This window comes from Somniosus microcephalus, chromosome 3 (assembly GCF_052327205.1).
Source record: "Somniosus microcephalus isolate GS21.2 chromosome 3, FLI_Smic_1.0, whole genome shotgun sequence".
Taxonomy (NCBI): Eukaryota; Metazoa; Chordata; class Chondrichthyes; order Squaliformes; family Somniosidae; genus Somniosus; species Somniosus microcephalus.
Window position 1 is genome coordinate 87,518,557 of NC_140989.1, and position 17,299 is coordinate 87,535,855.

The 17,299-nt window shown below is 47.8% G+C and overlaps 1 protein-coding gene across 13 annotated transcripts in view; it reads right to left on the reverse strand.

Annotated features, from left to right (window-relative positions):
• nrxn1a (neurexin 1a) overlaps positions 1–17,299 on the reverse strand; it is a 2,435,560-nt gene that overhangs the window by 1,665,947 nt on the left and 752,314 nt on the right. For 9 of the 13 annotated variants that reach the window (XM_085981317.1, XM_085981310.1, XM_085981313.1 and 6 more), the window contains 2 exons: positions 16,911–16,934; positions 15,747–15,908 (listed from right to left, as the gene is read on the reverse strand). In XM_085981317.1, coding sequence (XP_085837443.1) covers positions 15,747–15,908; positions 16,911–16,934 — 186 coding nt within the window. The remainder of the gene's footprint in view (positions 1–15,746; positions 15,909–16,910; positions 16,935–17,299) is intronic. The other 4 variants (XM_085981316.1, XM_085981318.1, XM_085981315.1 and 1 more) reach the window with 1 other exon arrangement.

The window sequence follows — 17,299 nt, forward strand, 5'->3', positions numbered from 1 at the left end:
TCTACCTGTTACAAACTCAAGTATAGAGAAGGAAACCCGAAATGACCCGACACTCTCTCGGGTCTATGATTTGACGGTGAAGGGATGGCCAGCACATGGCGACTCACTGTTGCCAGCATTCTCGCCAAGGAGAGAACAGCTGTCAGTGTGCTGGGGGACCTTGATGTGTGGATCCCGAGTGGTAATTCCACCCAAGTTGAGAGATAGAGTGCTCAATGAGCTTCATGAGGGTCATCTGGGAGGGGTAAAAATGAAGAGCCTAGCCAGGGCGTTTGTGTGGTGGCCGGGAATCGATAAAGAAATCGAGGATATGACCAAGAGATGCACAGGATGCCAGAAGGTCCAAAACGCTCCACCACAGGCCCCGCTACATCCATGGGAGTGGCCCTCATCTCCATGGCAATGGGTACACATTGATTTTGCTGGTCCATTTATGGACTCAACGTTCCTAATCGCTGTGGACGCCCATTCGAAATGGCCAGAGGTCATCAAAATGTCCTCCACCACCACGGAGAAAACTATTGCAGTCCTACTATGGACCATCTTCGCCAGGAATGGCTTGCCAGAACAGATTTGCTCCGACAATGGGCCACAGTTTGTGTCAGAGGATTTCCGGAGGTTTCTGAGGAATAATGGGGTGAAGCATTACACATCTGCCCCATATCATCCAGCCACAAATGGATTGGCTGAGAGGTTTGTTCAGACCTTTAAAAAGGCCATAAAGGCAATGCATAATGACGACATACCACTACAACACAAGGTGGATAATTTCTTGTTTGCTTACCGGAATGCGACACATGCAGTCACCAACCAAGCTCCAGCCATAATGTTCTTCAACCGAAGGCTAAGATGTCGCCTGGATTTGCTCAAACTAAACATAAGACGAGATGTTGAGGATAAGCAATTCCAGCACATAAATGAGAAGCCAACCAGGAGCTTCAAGATAGGGCAACCAGTCTTGGCCCGCGACTACCGAACAGAAAAATGGCAGCCAGGAACGATATGCACACAGCAGGGACCACTAATGTACACAGTGGACGTTGGAGAGAGCATCGTGAGACGCCATGCTTACCAGATTCCAGAGTCACAGGAACAAGCCAAACCCATACCACGAGCAGGGGCACCTGGTAATCAACCCGAAGTACAGATTGCGTCTACCTCAGAAGCAGTGGTATTGGAAGCTGACGAACCAACCAATGACAATGAGCCAGAATCAACTCCGCCGCAAGAACAGGATACTCAAGAAAGGCGCTATCCAATCAGGATCAGGAAGCCTCCTCAAAGACTGAACTTATAAATGATTATTTCAGTTGATGTATATAGTACAGAGAAAATTGTAATTGTAATTAGTTATTATTTAGTTGTTAAATGAATGTTATGTACTGTTTATCTAAAAGGGGAGGAATTGTTGTGTATGTGCCTTTAAGAGAAGAACTGATTCTATACTGCAGTACCGGCAGTGACCACCCCTGTATATAAAGCCATAGCAGGCTTCTGTATTTCAGTCTTGAATTACTCTCTGTTCAGTAAATACCTGTTTTATTGTTCTCCTGCAGTCTGAGTATTATTGATCCTCGGACATTACAATCTCCATTTCTGGGGATAGGCTGTCCACCAATATCTATATAAGCCTATCAATTCCCACAGCTACCTTGACTACACTTCCTCCCACCCCGCCTCCTGTAAGACTCTAGTCCATTCTCCCAGTTTCTTCGTCTCTGTCGCATCTGTTCTGAAGATGCCACCTTCCACACCAGTGCTCCTCTCCACTCCACTGTGGTTGACAGGGCCCTCGACTGTGTCCATCATATTTCCTGCACTTCTGCCCTCACCCCTTCCCCTCCCTCCCTGAACCATAATAGGATTCCCCTTATCCTCATCTTCCACCCCACCAGCTTCCACATCCAACGGATCATCTTTCACCATTTCCACCACTTCTAGAGTGTTGCCACCTTCAAACACATCTTCCCCTCCCGTTTCAGCATCCTGAAGGAACTGATCCCTCTGCGACACCCTGGTTCACTCTTCAATCACACCAACATCAGCTCCCCTTCCCCTGCACCTTCCCATGCAAGTGCAGGAGATGTCACACCTGCCCCTTCACCTCTTCCCTTCTCACCGTCCAGGGCCCCAAACACTCCTTCCAGGTGAAACGATTTACTTGTACTTCTTCCAACTTAATATACAATATTTGCTGCTCATGATGCAGTCTCTTCAACTTTGGGGAGACCAAACGCAGGTTAGATCAACACCTACGTTCAGTCCGAAAGCGTGACCCTGAGCTTCCGGTTGCTTGCTACTTTAATTCTCCTCCCCACTCCCACTCTGACCTCAGCCTCCTGCACTGTTCCAATGAAGATCAACGCAAGAGGAACAGCACCTCTTCTTTTGATTAGGCACTTTACAGCCCTCTAACCTTAACATTGAGTTCAACAACTTCAGATCATAACCACCACTGCCATTTTCTCAGACAGCCGTGTAAGAATAAAAATATATGTTTTGTATGTGTGATGGACTCGAGACTATTAATATAAGATAAAGATAAATTTGATGTGTGCTTTAATTGTAAGAAGGAAGATCACCTAGCAAAACACTGCAGGAGACCCAGACAGGCACCGGACCACGATGCAACGCATAGATACCTCCCAAGGGATGAACCCAAACCTTCTGGAATGGAACAACAATTGGCTCAGTTAGTTACTCTTCTAAAAAAGGACGAATCCAAGCCCTCTGGGAAGAATCAATGACTGGACCAGTTGATAACCCTCATGAAAGCCCAAATTGTCACGGGGGAGATGCAAAATCATTTACCGGTGCACGCAATCACCAATGCACACCCGTTGGGAATGCAAAATCCTATCGTCAATGCACACCCGTTGGGAATGCAAAATCCTACCGTCAATGCACACCCATTGGAGGGACCCCTCCAAAGATCCACCCTATGATGGGGTTTGGCCCCCAAAGATTAGTTGGAAGTGGGGTTCTGACGTAATGGTAGCGGGAGACCAGTAGTCCTTGTTGTCTTAAAAGGGGGCCGGCAGCAGGTTATGATTATAGACATTGGCTCAGCCGTTACCATCATCCACATCCCATACCCTGAACACCATGCAGTGGTGGGCACAGGTTGTATGGCCTTAAAGGGTTTAATGGTGATAACACCACCGCGTATACAGGGAAGGCCTCTGAACTTCAGTTGGGAGGCCTCACCTGTAAGGTCCCAGCGCTGATGCTGATGACCACCCCCGATGGAAGGGGAATTTTAGGGACTAATGTGTTTGATCAGTATGGTGCAGTAATAGATTGCAATCGGGACTGTGTTTGGATGGGATTGAGAAATAATGCAAAAGTGATAGAAATTTCAGATGCTCACTCTGTTTTTGTTATTAAAAAGCCATCCAAGTATGACCCTCCGGGGAGCGAAAATGAAGCTGTGGCAAAAATAATTCAGGAACACCTGCAAGCACGATTGTGGAAAAATGGCAGGCGAAGTGTCTATTGAGGCACCCCCCCCACTCATTCACTGAACAGTACCCCATCCCAAGGGAGAGTTACCCTTATATCCGAGACACCATAAAATCCCTAGTCGAGCAGGGTGTTGTTAGGACAGGCACTTTCACAACCAATTCACCCACCTGGTCAGTTAACAAGCCCGACAGCAGCTGGCGACTGATTATTGATTACAGAAAGTTAAAATCTGTAACGCCAGCCCGCTCACCGCTAGCAAGAGAAGCTCCCACCATATTATTCAAATTCCTGCTGGTTCCAAGTACTCCTCGACCCTCGACATCACCAATGTATTCTGGAGTATCCCTGTTAAAAGGGAGGACCAGTACAAATTCGCTTTCACATTTGAGGACCAGAGATACACTTGGACATGCCTGCCTCAGGTGTTCCACAATGCCCCCACGATCTTCCACAAAAGAATGGCTGCAGTTTTAAAAGACTTTTCCCACCCCACCAGCTTGCTACAGTATGTGGACGATCTACTGCTGGCAACCGATAACATGGAGAAGCATCTGTCCCTTTTGCACGAACTGTTGACATTGTTGGCTCAGGCGGGACTAAAGGTGAATCCCCGTAAGGCTCAGTTGGTAAAAGAACGGGTCACCTTTCTGGGAGTGTCCATTTCTCCAAAGGGATCGTCCCCCGACTCCCACAAGGTGGAGATATTCCCAGAAATTAGGGTCCCCACGGGTGAGTACACGCTGGGTACTCACGCGTAGGCCCAACGAAAGTGCCGGTTTCGTGCATACACTGCGCATGCGTGGGAAACTGGAACTTCCGTTCCCTTAAAGGAAGGGATTCACAGGTCGAACGCGTGTGCCGGAGAGGCAGTGCATGCACCTGGAACATACGTTTTTTTTGCAGCTTTCTCCGGGAGGGTAAGTCTCCAACAGTTACACTTTTAAATAGCAGTCGCAAGGCCTGCTTTTAACAAGGTAAGTGGTGAATTAAGTAAAATTAAAACATTTTTTCCACAGGTTTATTATTTTTAAATACTTTAAAGAAAGGTAAGTTTATTTTTAGCCCTGTTAGAAACTGTAATTAATTTTTTCAAAAATTTAAATTATTGTTTAAAATAGTTATTTTATGTAATTTATAGTCATTTTTAAAATGTGATGTGTTTTTAAAAATTTATTTGAAGTTTTAGTTATGTTTTGGGGCTGATTTGTATTTATAGTTTTGACAGCTCTTCCTGTCAAATTTATGAATGGGCATTCCCTGCTACCATTGGCTCTCCATGGCCCACGTGATCCCAGGGGACGCTTCGAACTAACTGCGCCCCTGGGATACACAAGCACTGCGCGCCAGCAGTTGGAGGAGGCCCAGGATCAGAATACCACGCGGGCCCACAGCACAATGGCCGGCGCGCTAGGTAAGTGCAGGTCGGAGGCTTGCACCCGCGGGAAGCCTCCGACCCGAATTTTTGGGCCAGTACAGCAACTACCATTACCCACTTCCAAAACAGCCCTACGATTATTCTTGGGTTTGGTGGGGTACCAAAGGAACTTTATCCCAGGCTTTGCAGAGTGTGCAAAGCCCCTGTATGATTTGATAAAACTGCAGGGTGATGACATACGCCCAGCATGGACTGATGCTCACACCCAGTCCGTGGCCAAATTAAAAACTGCAGTGATAGAGGCTGCCTGTCTGGTTCCTCCGGATCCCATGCAGCCCTTCCATTTGGAGGTCGGGGCCACAGAACAAAACCTAGCCGCAGTTCTGCCCCAATCGCGAGCTGGTCGAGTACAGACCATTGCATATGTGTCTCGAATCCTGCAGGAGGCAGAAAAGATATATACCGCGTGCGAGTGCCACCTGCTGGCCGTCTTCAAGGCGGTACATAATTTTACCTTTATTTCTGGGCTACAAGCGACTATTCTTCACAGCGCTCACACGCCTCTGAACCTACTGATGAAACCTGGAGATTCGCTAGTTTCCTCGCAGCGCCTGAGCAAATGAACACTGGAATTTATGGAAAGAGCCATTGGTATCATTTCCAAACCCACCACATTGCTACCACTGGTTTATGAGGTGGAACCACATGAATGCCCGCTACCCCTGATTAACTTTGAGACCCATCCTGTGCAGAAGGAGCCCATACAGGGAGCCCCAGATGTCTACATCGATGGGTCCTCATATCACATCGAGGGATCCCCCCACACCAGGTATACTGTGGTATTGCCAGAGAGAACCATCCAGCGACGATGCAAACGACAGTCCTCACAATATGCAGAAATCACCGCACTTCTAACCGCTATGGAAGAAACCTCAGGTAGACCCGTGAATATTTGGTTCGATAGTGTCTATGCTATAAACACCATGCTCACCTTGCCCCTATACCACAAAAATGACTACCATACAATAGACGGTAAGGCCCTGGTCCATGGGCCCTGGTTACGCCTGCCCTGGTCATACCTTAAACAGTGATCCCAGCCCTGCTTCATAGGGGGGCCACATAGTGAGGGAAATTCCAGAGCAGACAGAGCAGCCAAGGACGCTGCGATTGTTGGGGAGATAGAGAATATAGTTGTTGAGCCCTGCAATGCTGTTAGCAAGGGCTCCCCAACAGATCACCTAGATTTAAAATCCCTGCAGCAGCAATACTGGCCATACGCTGCTGTAAGCGCCTGGCACGAGGAAGGCAGACCCCTTCCTCAACCGACAGCCTGGGCCCCCAATACCATTCTAGCCACTGCCCCTGACTCAGTGGAGCAGTTGCTGATGTCCAAAAGAAAGCCACACGCCTACCCGGTGGGGTGTGTTCCACCAGAGGTGGGTCAGGAACTGCTCTCCCTCTTTCACTCCCACCCCACCGCAGGGCACTATTCGGCCCTAGTAACCTTCTATAAGGTAGCATCCACAGCTTGGTGGCCTTCCATGAGGGAAGCAATCAACCTATATGTGGCACGATGCTTACTGTACCTGCAGCACAATCCTCCCACGTGCACTAACCGAGCCTTGCTTCAAAGTGCACCCCCCACCTCAAGGGCCATGGACTCACCTCCAGATAGACTTCATTGGGCCACTTCCATAAGCGCAAGGAAATTTTCAACATGCCCTAGTGGTGGTGGATCAAAGCATTCCCCTGCCACTCCAACACCGCAATCACGGCAGCCAAAACACTATTAAATCATGTGTTTTGTAGGTGGGGAGTACCGGTACAAGTGGACAGTGATCAAGGTTTGCACTTTACTGGTAAGATTTTTACCCACCTGCAGGAAATGTTGGGGATAAAACACAAACTTCATATTGCTCACCACCCCCAATCGTCCGGAGGGGTCGAAAGGGGGAACAGGACCCTCAAGTTAACATTAAAAAAATTGTGTGTGGACCACCCCACTCAATGGGCTAACATGCTGCCAATGTGCTTAGTGGCAATGAGGTCCACACCTCATAAAACAACAGGAGTCTCCCCATATCAGGCCATGACAGGGAGATTCATGAGAACACCAGGCCAGCTAACACTAACGGGGATGAGCCCCTTGACAATGGAACCATGTAGTTCCAAGTGGCTGGAACAAGTGGTAGATCACACCGATCAGATAAATCAATTTGTGGCCATGAAATTGGGGAAGTCAAAAAGACAACTTAAAAGGTACTTTGACAAGAAAGTACGTCCCTTTGAGTATCAGGTGGGGGACACTGTAATGATTCCAAATTATGGGAAAAAGAAGCATGCCTTTCAGCCCAGGTGGTGGGGACCGCATACGATTATAGACCGATTGAACCGCGCGGTTTAGTTGATTCAGTTACCGGGGAAAAAGGGCGTTAAGTACAAGAAATGGTATCATATTAACCAGTTAAAAACGGCCAAAGAGTAAATACTAGACTAATCTGGTTTCCCACAGGACCATGATATGGATACAGGTGACACAGAACAATGCCATAAACAGCAGAGCTATACAAAAGCTAGGAGCCAGCCCATGGTGGGAAACAATGTATAATGTAGGACAACACCCCTGGCTCAGAACCCTCTCAATGCTTATGATACTGATACAAGCCATAATTGTAGTGGTGGGGATCATCATGATCTGCTACCTGAGAAAACTCCTTAGAAAACTGAACTACCATATGTGAGCCCTGAGGAAATAAACCAATTGAGGGGTCAATAAGGATATTTCCCCCTCAAGGCGGGGAATCTGTAAGAATAAAAATATATGTTTTGTATGTGTGATGGACTCGAGACTATTAATATAAGATAAAGATAAATTTGATGTGTATGGATCTCCCCTGGGGAAGGCAACAGCGCGAAACTTAACAAAGGAAATCTGCATAACAGGATAACCCCCCCCCCAGAGACACCATCGAAACTCACCATCGAAACGCAAGAGCCACTAAAAGGTGTTAACAAACAATTAACTTAAGCAAGAAATGGTACCGGCCACTGCAGACAGACACATGATCAAAGGAAAGCCAATCAAGAACTGCCAGAATCTAAGACCCAATTGTGGCGTCTTAAGAATTTAAACTAGAAGACAATGGACTTTAAAAAGATATAAAAACAAGGAACCAAAGGCTCTCTCTCTCTCTCTCTCTCGCTCTCTGGATGACCACGCGGAAGAACAAGAAGCCCTCCCTCTGCAGATCAGACCAAGAAGCAAAGAAAAAGGCCGTGTGCATTGCTTAACTCAGGGAAGTACCAGTCTGTGTAAATCTAACCCATTGTGGCAAAGCCACTAAGAGACTCTCACAGTGACTTGTACAATTGCCTTTAATCATGTTTATTACCTTTTAATGTTGGCTCTGGTTAAACAGAGCTAGATCGACAAAATCGCGATCTGACACGATGACGTCATCACGTGGGTCATGTGACGTCCCAACGGCAGGAAACGTGATGACGTCATGACGTCAGAGGTAGAGGGCATTTCCAGCTAGTCCTCGTGTGGAGTGATAGTGAATAGACCTGCTTAGAGCTTCTCCTGCATTTTCTTGTTTTGTAAAGTTTTAGTACATTAAACTCAGTTTGTTAACTACTAGTGAGTTTATAGATTCTTTGCTAGGAGTGCAGAGACTCCTACATTGGTGACCACGAATCCTCGCAATCGTTTTTTGCGGTGAACGCAGAACACGGGCCAGGAATGGAGGCCAATGCAGTGGCCTTGAAGCTCCCCCAATTCTGGGAACAACAGGCGGCCCCTTGGTTTGTGCAAGCCAAGGCGCAATTTGAACTCCGCAACGTCGTACAGGACCAGACCAGATATCTCCACATGGTCTCCACCCTCGATAGCTCGACGGCGCCGAGAATCATCAGCCTTCTGGAGAGTCCCCCGAATGCTGACAAGTATGTAGCCATCAAGACACGATTGCTGCAGGTATTTGGTCTTAACAAAGCGGAGCGCGCTCGCCGTTTACTGACGCTACCAGGGTTAGGTGACTCCAAACCCTCGCAGCTTATGAGCCACATGCTGACTCTCCTGGGGTCCGAGCCCCAGTGCTTTCTGTTTCGCGAGCTGTTCCTTACTCAGCTCCCCGAGCAAGTCCAGGCAGCCCTCGCCCGAGCAGAAACCGCAGCCTGCGTCGCGCTCGCCGAAGAGGCGGATAAGATTTACGCAGCCCGGCAACAATGCTGCGCCATCACGCAACGCCCCGCCACGAGGAGCCCAGCCCCGGCTCCGACCACGGCGCCTCTGACGACCGGTTACTATTACTACCATGCTCGTTTCGGCCCGAAGGCCCGCTACTGCCGCCCACCGTGCAGTTTCTTTACCAGGCCGTCGAATAGACCGCCGCGAGTCAAGCACGCCAATCCCGGTACTTCCCCCGCGGCCACGATGGCGATCGGCGCTTCCGGGAATCTCACCTACTTAACCGACTCCATCTCGGGCCGTCGTTTTCTATGCAACACGGGGCGCAATGCAGCATACTTCCCGCCTCGGTCATCGACCTTCGGTCCGGCGGATGGGGTCCCCCTCTGCAAGCGGCCAACGGGGGTTCGATCCGCACTTGCGGAAAGCGGCTCATCCAAGTCTGTTTCGGTGGACAGCTTTTTACCTGGAATTTCATCACCGCTCAAATCTCGCAGGCCCTGTTGGGTGCCGACTTTTTGGGCGCCAACGGCCTGTTGGTGGACGTGAAAAATCGACGCCTCGTTCACGCCTCCACGCTTGACGATATTTCAGGGGCGCGCAGCACGGCTGCGTCACACATGATTTCATGTGCGCGGCCACTGCCCGATGATTTCGCCCGTCTCCTCGAGGAGTTCCCCGAGCTGACGAAGCCCACCTTTTCGGCTTAGGGTGGAGCATCATATTTCGACTACCGGGTCTCCCGTTTATGCCAGGGCGCGCCGTTTAGAGCCCAGCAAGCTAGCGGCGGCGAAGGCGGAGTTCGCCGTGATGGAGAAAATGGGGATCATCCGTCGGTCCAGTAGCCCCTGGTCCTCCCCGCTCCACATCGTCCCCAAGCCCGGCGGGGGATGGCGGCCCTGTGGTGATTATCGCCGCCTCAATGAGATAACGACGCCCGACCGCTACCCCATTCCCCATATACAGGACTTCTAAGCACATTTGGCGGGGACGTCCATCTTTTCGAAAGTCGACCTCGTCCGTGGTTACCACCAGGTGCCAGTGCACCCTCAAGATGTCGAAAAGACGGCGGTCATTACCCCCTTTGGACTTTTTGAATTCCTACAAATGCCCTTTGGAGTTAAGAACGCAGCGCAGGCGTTTCAGCGCCTCATGGATTCAGTCCTGCGGCACCTTGATTTTTTATTTGTTTATTTGGATGATATTCTGATTGCCAGCACCTCCAAGGAGGAACACTTCGAGCACCTTCGGATCCTTTTTCGACAGCTTCAGCAGCACGTCCTCATCGTTAACCCGGACAAATGCCGTTTCGGCCTAGCGCAACTTGATTTCCTGGGCCACCGCATAACCCCCGCTGGGGCAATGCCACTTCGAGTCAAGGTGGAGGCGATCGCGGAGTTCCCGAAACCGAAATCCGTGAAAGCCTTACTGGAGTTCCTGGGGATCGTGAACTTCTATCATCGTTTCATCCCCAGGGCAGCACAGCTCAAGCGTCTGCTCTACGAGGCCCTCAGGGGCACGACGGGAAAGGAGCCCGTGGTATGGTTGCAAGACATGGATCGCGCCTTCGAGGAGATGAAGACTACGCTCGCCAACTTGACCATGTTGGCACACCCACTGCCGGGAGCCACCATCGCCCTCACGACGGACGCGTCAGACTACGTGGTGGGGGCCGTCCAGGAGCAGTGGGTCGATGGTGCGTGGCAACCTCTGGCCTTTTTTAGCCGCCAGCTACAACGGCATGAGCGCCGCTACAGTACTTTCGACTGAGAGCTGTTGGCTTTGTTTTTGGCCATCCGCCATTTTTGCTTCCTCCTCGAAGGGCGCCGCTTCATCGCGTTTGTTGACCACAAGCCATTGACGTTCGCAATGGCCAAGTCTGCGGAACCATGGTCGGCTCGGCAGCAAAGGCAGCTGACGTATATATCGGAGTTCACCACCGACGTCCAGCATGTGGCCGATAAGGACAACGTCGTTGCCGATTGCCTATCCCGGCCGTCCAATTGGGCATTGACTACACACAGATGGCGGCTGACCAAGCGGCTGACCCGGAGACCCAGGTTTTTCGTTCGGTTCCAGCCAGCCTCCAGCCGAGGGATGTGCCGTTCCATTCCGCAGGTACTACTCTGCTCTGCGATGTTTCGTTGGGTGCACCCCGTCCGATTGTCCCGTCTAAATGGCGCCAGGCTGTTTTCGATGCCATACACGGCCTATCGCGTCCTGGAGTGCGGGCGTCGCAAAAGCTGCTGGTCTCCAAATTCGTATGGAGGGGAATACGCAAAGACGCCGGAGGCTGGGCGAACACTTGTGTTGTTTGCCAACGGGCCAAGGTGCAGCGGCATGTCAGGGCCCCGCTCGCCATCTTTGAGGTCCCGGAGCGGCGATTCGATCACATTCACATTGACTTAGTGGGCCCGCTTCCACCGTCCCGGGGCTTTACGTACCTTTTGACAATGGTGGATCACACCACGAGGTGGCCGGAGGCAGTGTGCATGATATCCACCACCTCTGCGGATGTTGCTCGAGCTTTCGTTTCATCATGGGTAGCCCAGTTTGGTGTCCCTGCGGATATTTCGTCGGATCGTGGGCCGCAATTTTCGTCCGAACTGTGGAATGAGGTGGTTTCCGTGTTGGGCGTTAAACTCCACTGCACTACAGCCTATCACCCGCAAGTGAACGGCTTGTGCGAGCGGTTCCACCGTTCCTTGAAGGCGTCGCTCAGGGCCAGCCTTCTGGATGCATCCTGGGTCGACAAACTGCCGTGGGTGATGTTCGGACTCCACACGGCGCCAAAGGAAGATCTCCAGTCGGCAGCGGCGGAGATGGTATACGGGCAACCACTTCGAGTTCCGGGTGAATTCCTGCCGTCCCCTACGCGGCCATGTTCCGCGGCCAGGCAAAGAGAGACCCACCGGGATGCAGCCCGCTGTTTCCGCCCAGTTCCGACTTCACAGCACGGTTTGCCTTCGTCCAACGTCCCGGGGAAGTTGTCGAAGGCCAAGTTCATTTTTGTGCGCCAAGACGGCCATCGTACCCCGCTCGCACCTCCTTATGCAGGGCCCTTCCAGGTTTTGCAGGCAGGGGACAAAAGTTTCGTGATCGACGTCAGGGGCAAGCCTGATCATATCTCTGTCGATCGCCTTAAGTCTGCGCACCTGGACCTCGAACGACCAATCAAGCTGGCGCAGCCTCCGCGCTGCGGCTGGCCGCCGCCACACCTGACAGCGCCATGTTACCTGCCAGCTCGCCGCCTGCTCAGCGTTTTTCCCTCCGGGAATTTAGGAGTCGGTCCAACAGGCTTGTCCGACCTCCTCAGCGATTGACTCTTCTCGTTAAAGACAATTCTGGGGGGGCGTATGTGGCAAAGCCACTAAGAGACTCTCACAGTGACTTGTACAATTGCCTTTAATCATGTTTATTACCTTTTAATGTTGGCTCTGGTTAAACAGAGCTAGATCGACAAAATCGCGATCTGACGCGATGGCGTCATCACGTGGGTCATGTGACGTCCCAACGGCGGGAAACGTGATGACGTCATGACGTCAGAGGTAGAGGGCGTTTCCAGCTAGTCCTCGTGTGGAGTGATAGTGAATAGACCTGTTTAGAGCTTCTCCTGCATTTTCTTGTTTTGTAAAGTTTTAGTACATTAAACTCAGTTTGTTAACTACTAGTGAGTTTATAGATTCTTTGCTAGGAGTGCAGAGACTCCTACACCATTACCTTACGAGTTGTAATCGAGTAGAGTCCATAAATACCAGTAGGCTATTGTTTTGATGTGCATGAGTGTGTGCGTTTAATAAACTTGCATGAGTTTGTGTGTTTAATAAACTTATTCCAAATTGTTTCAAAAGAATTGGTCTTGCTGTCAATTTAATGCCAGTCGAAATAAAAAGCTTACAGCAGGTGCTGGTTATGGTTCTGCTGTAACCAGTTACACCTCCTCTGGGTTTATCTTTTGTTTCTTTATTGTCCCAGTACCACTTTGCCTTGCACCATCATACCTTCCACCCTATCAGACCTTCCTTTTTGTTCTTTCCTTCTCCCCACTCCGCCTTTATCCCTGCATCTGTACCTGCTTATAAACTGTTTCTAACTTATTCCAGTTCTGATGAAAAGTCATCGACCTGATTGGGCGCGATCTTGCCAGCCCTGGGGAGGCAAATTTGGAGGTGGGACTGCCGGGAAAATGGCAGAATCTGGGGGTGGGTACCTATCCCGCCCCCCAACCCGCCTCTGTGCCATCTTCCCAAGGAGACGGGTAGCCGACCCGTGCCTGGTCCCATCTCCTGGAGACGGGAAGGGGATTACAGCCACTTAACTACCTGTTAACAGGTAGTTAACAGGCAGATAAGAGGATTATCCCCATTTTATACCCACACAAGTGCGGGCTTCCCGAAGGCTGCGAACCCCGCCAGGGTCACCGAGGCGAGCAGTGGATCTGCGGGGGTCTGCGGGGTGCAAAAGTGCACTGTGAAGGTAAGTGGTGGGTGCAATTGTGGAGAGGTGAGTATGTGAGGTAAGTGGAAAGTGTTAGAAAAAGTTTACTTACCTTTGTTTCTCCCTGCAGGCTTCAATTGTTGGGGATGCGGAGAGTCTCGCATCTCCGCGGCAGAGATGACAGACGGCTGCTGCATTCTCCAAAGCAACAACCATCTAATTTCTGCTAAAGAAAGAGGTTTGATGAGTCTTGAATACTCATCAAACTACAGAGAATGTCAGTGTTTGACAGCTTCACAGAGCTGTCAAACGATGACAATTCATCAGTCAAAACTTTTTGACAGATGAAACGTCATACGCTGATGTTCTCTGTAACCGGCTTTCCCTTAATTGGCCTGCTAAGCACAAGGTCAATCAAGGGAAAATAGTGTGGGTTGGCCAGAAGTCGATGGAGGCGAGACTAAAACCCGACATGTGGGAGTCCCGCCTCCAAAAGCTCCCCATTGGCAAAATCCAGCCCATTAACTCTGTTTCTCTCTCCACAGATGCTGCCTGACCTGCTGAGTATTTCCAGCATGTTCTGTTTTTATTTCAAATTCCAGCAGCCTATTCTAAATTTGAACTGAGGTCCCAGAAGTGAAAGGACAGTGTGCCAACCTCTTGCACCACCAAGTTCTGCTGAACAACTTTGCAGTTTAGAATCTCTAGACTTACTTTCTAACTTAGGTTAAAGTTTTTAACCTTCTAACTTTTTAACTTAGGTTAAAATTACTCCCTAAGTTTTTATGAAGGTGTGGTGTTTCTTGTGCTTGCAAAAGAATGTTGTTGCGCATTCACTAATTCCAAAGCACAACTCTTTATGCTTTTTATGGGGACTGGGCTGGCTTGATTGGCATGTTTAAGCATTGATGTCAGTCTTTGATAAACAAAGGTTATACTGAACTTGACTTGTTATATAATTACTTGGGTGAAAACCTCCATTCTGGAACATTTCCTGTTGCAAAAGATATTTTGCCCCATGTGTTATTTTAAAGCTCTGCAGCAAATATATCAGAAGTAGAGTCGATGTGAATCAATGTTAAAATCGCACTTGCAACTACTTCAATGGCACTATCCTGATTGTGCGATTTTCTTTAAACTATGTACTACTACAAATCAGTACACATACATTCACAAGAAAACATGGTTGAAAATTGCCAAATAATAATCAACTTCCTTAAAAGTTCCAACCAAAGTTTATATTTGCATACTATTATAATATTTATGAGCCACACATTGAGCGACTTGAATGGCTTGTGCAAAGGAATCAAAACTTATACTTGACTTGCACTTTTGTGCAGAGAAGACAACCTCAATGTCTCCACATGCAGGACACTGTTTAAACATCAAAGTTGTTGGGCAGTAGTTTGGAGCAGCGATTGAAAGTAGCATCATTCTTCTCATTTTGCTAGACTACCACCCAACCACTTCTAGGTTTTGCATTATACCATTGAACTGTAACATTTTGACTACAGTTAAATAAGATACCTCAACCAGTGCTATAACATTGTTAAAAACATAATTTAGTGAAGAAAAGTTGTATTTCTATTCATCAAACTCCACTTCTACATCCGTAACATCTTGTGATTATAGTGTTGGAATTGTCATAGAATTCATCATTCTACAGCTGCTTTTAAGACAGAATAGCAAAGAATAGGCCAAGAATCTATGTAATCAGTATCTCTGATCAAAGACTGCATTTTAATCTGCAACAATTTTCAATCTTAATCCTGTGCACTGATGAATGAGGCTTACTTGAGCTTAAACCTTGACATTATCTTCTCATCTCATTGCTAATTAGGTCACTGTAATAATTATTCACACGAAAAAAATATGCAAAGATAATTAAGAAGGAAACAAATAATACAAGCAACAATTCGTGACACAAGTAGCTGAAAACTTGCCTTCAAACTAGATGTCATGAATTGGAATCCAGAAGTTGCCAGTCACTTGATTCTGCCTACCTTAATTAAGTGAGTTTTGTTTGTTCTCTGTCAGACTGCTATATGGAGAAGGGTGGGGAAAATTTATATTATTCAACTCACCCTATTTGAACTGTGTTTCCTGCCAGTGAAGATGATCCATTGTTTCCCCTCCCCCGTCTCTTCCTCCCAGCTGGAGGAGGATGCGCATCAATGACCAACCCACAGAGGGGTGAACACAAACCTTTTAAGGCTATGGCTAAAAGTATATTCCCCTCCACCTCCCCACCTACATTATGCTGTTCAAAAATGAACCTACCTCCTTCAGGCAACCCATAAAATTATTGCTGACTGGTGAACCTGGAAGATCAGCAGTGCTAGGACTGCCTCCGACATAGAAAAAGTCATCAGAGCCTAGCATGGTGTAATCCTCCTGTGTGTAGCCCGTTGTTGTCAGTATTCCATCTACTGAGATTGTCACCTACATAACAAAACACAAGGAAAAGATGCAATATTCATATGAAGGTAAAAGCCTCTAGTTCAGGTTCTTGTGTAAGACCTGCAGACAGCAACCCATTTTCATGTCTGTTTAGTCTCAGTGCTCTCAGCTGCTGGTCCAATAACACCCCCCAAAAAGATCTAGACTACTTTAGAAAAAAGTTAGCCAAATAGAAAATTGATGTTAATATTTTCCCTAATGCAACAAAAATTTGTTTTAGCAGACACAAAAACGGTGTTAGTAGAATGTTTCGTAAGTTAGGTGAGTTAAATGTAAATATTAGTAAGTTTATCTAATATATGCGTTTAAAGATTAAAAACGTGCAGCTGGTTGAAATATAAATCCCATCAGACAAAGCACAAGCTAATAGGAGCAACTACCGTATTACCATCACTGTAAGCACTACCAACAGAGCTCTAGCTTTATTTGATCGTGCAACTGCCCTTTTTAATCTTTCCTCTTTTTTTTGTTAAAAAAAAAGAAACGTGCATAAAAGAAAACCTGCTGGAAAACAATTGAAGTAAGAAGCACACTCAGGTCTTACAAACTGATGTGCACATGCAAGAGCAAACTGAAAAGAAGGTAAGACACCAAAATTGCTTGCAACGAAGAACAGATGTATGGATGTAGCATTTCAGACATTCCCAGTCCACGTCTTCATGCCATGCATTGTGTATGGTCAGGAACTGGCTGAGCCAGTGAACCCAGGGCCAGCCACCATTTAGCTTGATCCCCCGAAAACCACAGCTTGATGCAACCGCTTGTAACTTTTATGATGCCCCTGAAGTAGTTTAAATAGAATTTGATAGAAACAGATAAAGAAGGTCAACAACAGATGAAAGAAGGATTTCAAAGTAAGCAGAAGAGTACCAACCCCAGTTCCTCTTTTGTTAATGATGTCTACAGTAAAGAAAGAAAACACACGGCAAACCCAAACTAAGAAACAATTAGAATGATATCTACCGAACAATGTAGTTTGTTTACCATAGCGTGTCCGATGCCTGAGTGCTTTGCGGAGAAGGGGGGGAGAAAGGAAATTAAAACTGTGAACAGAATAACGATTGTTACTCAAAAATATGATGATCACTACCATGTTAGTACATTATTTGATTAAGGTAACGGTTAGTAGAATGACACATTCCATGAATGACATGTTAGTTATTAAGCATGTTAGTAACAGATAAGAAAGGCAAAATAATTTTACAAGAAAAAAGCAGACTAACAAGTATGCCATCAATAATATTAATAGCAGTATTAAAATGTTAATATTGCTAAACCTTAGTCATGAACAGGGACTCTATACTTACTTTGAACCCATGACAGTTAGTTTAAATATCACCTTCATTGTTGTTGTTTAATTTTTTTTAAGTCTG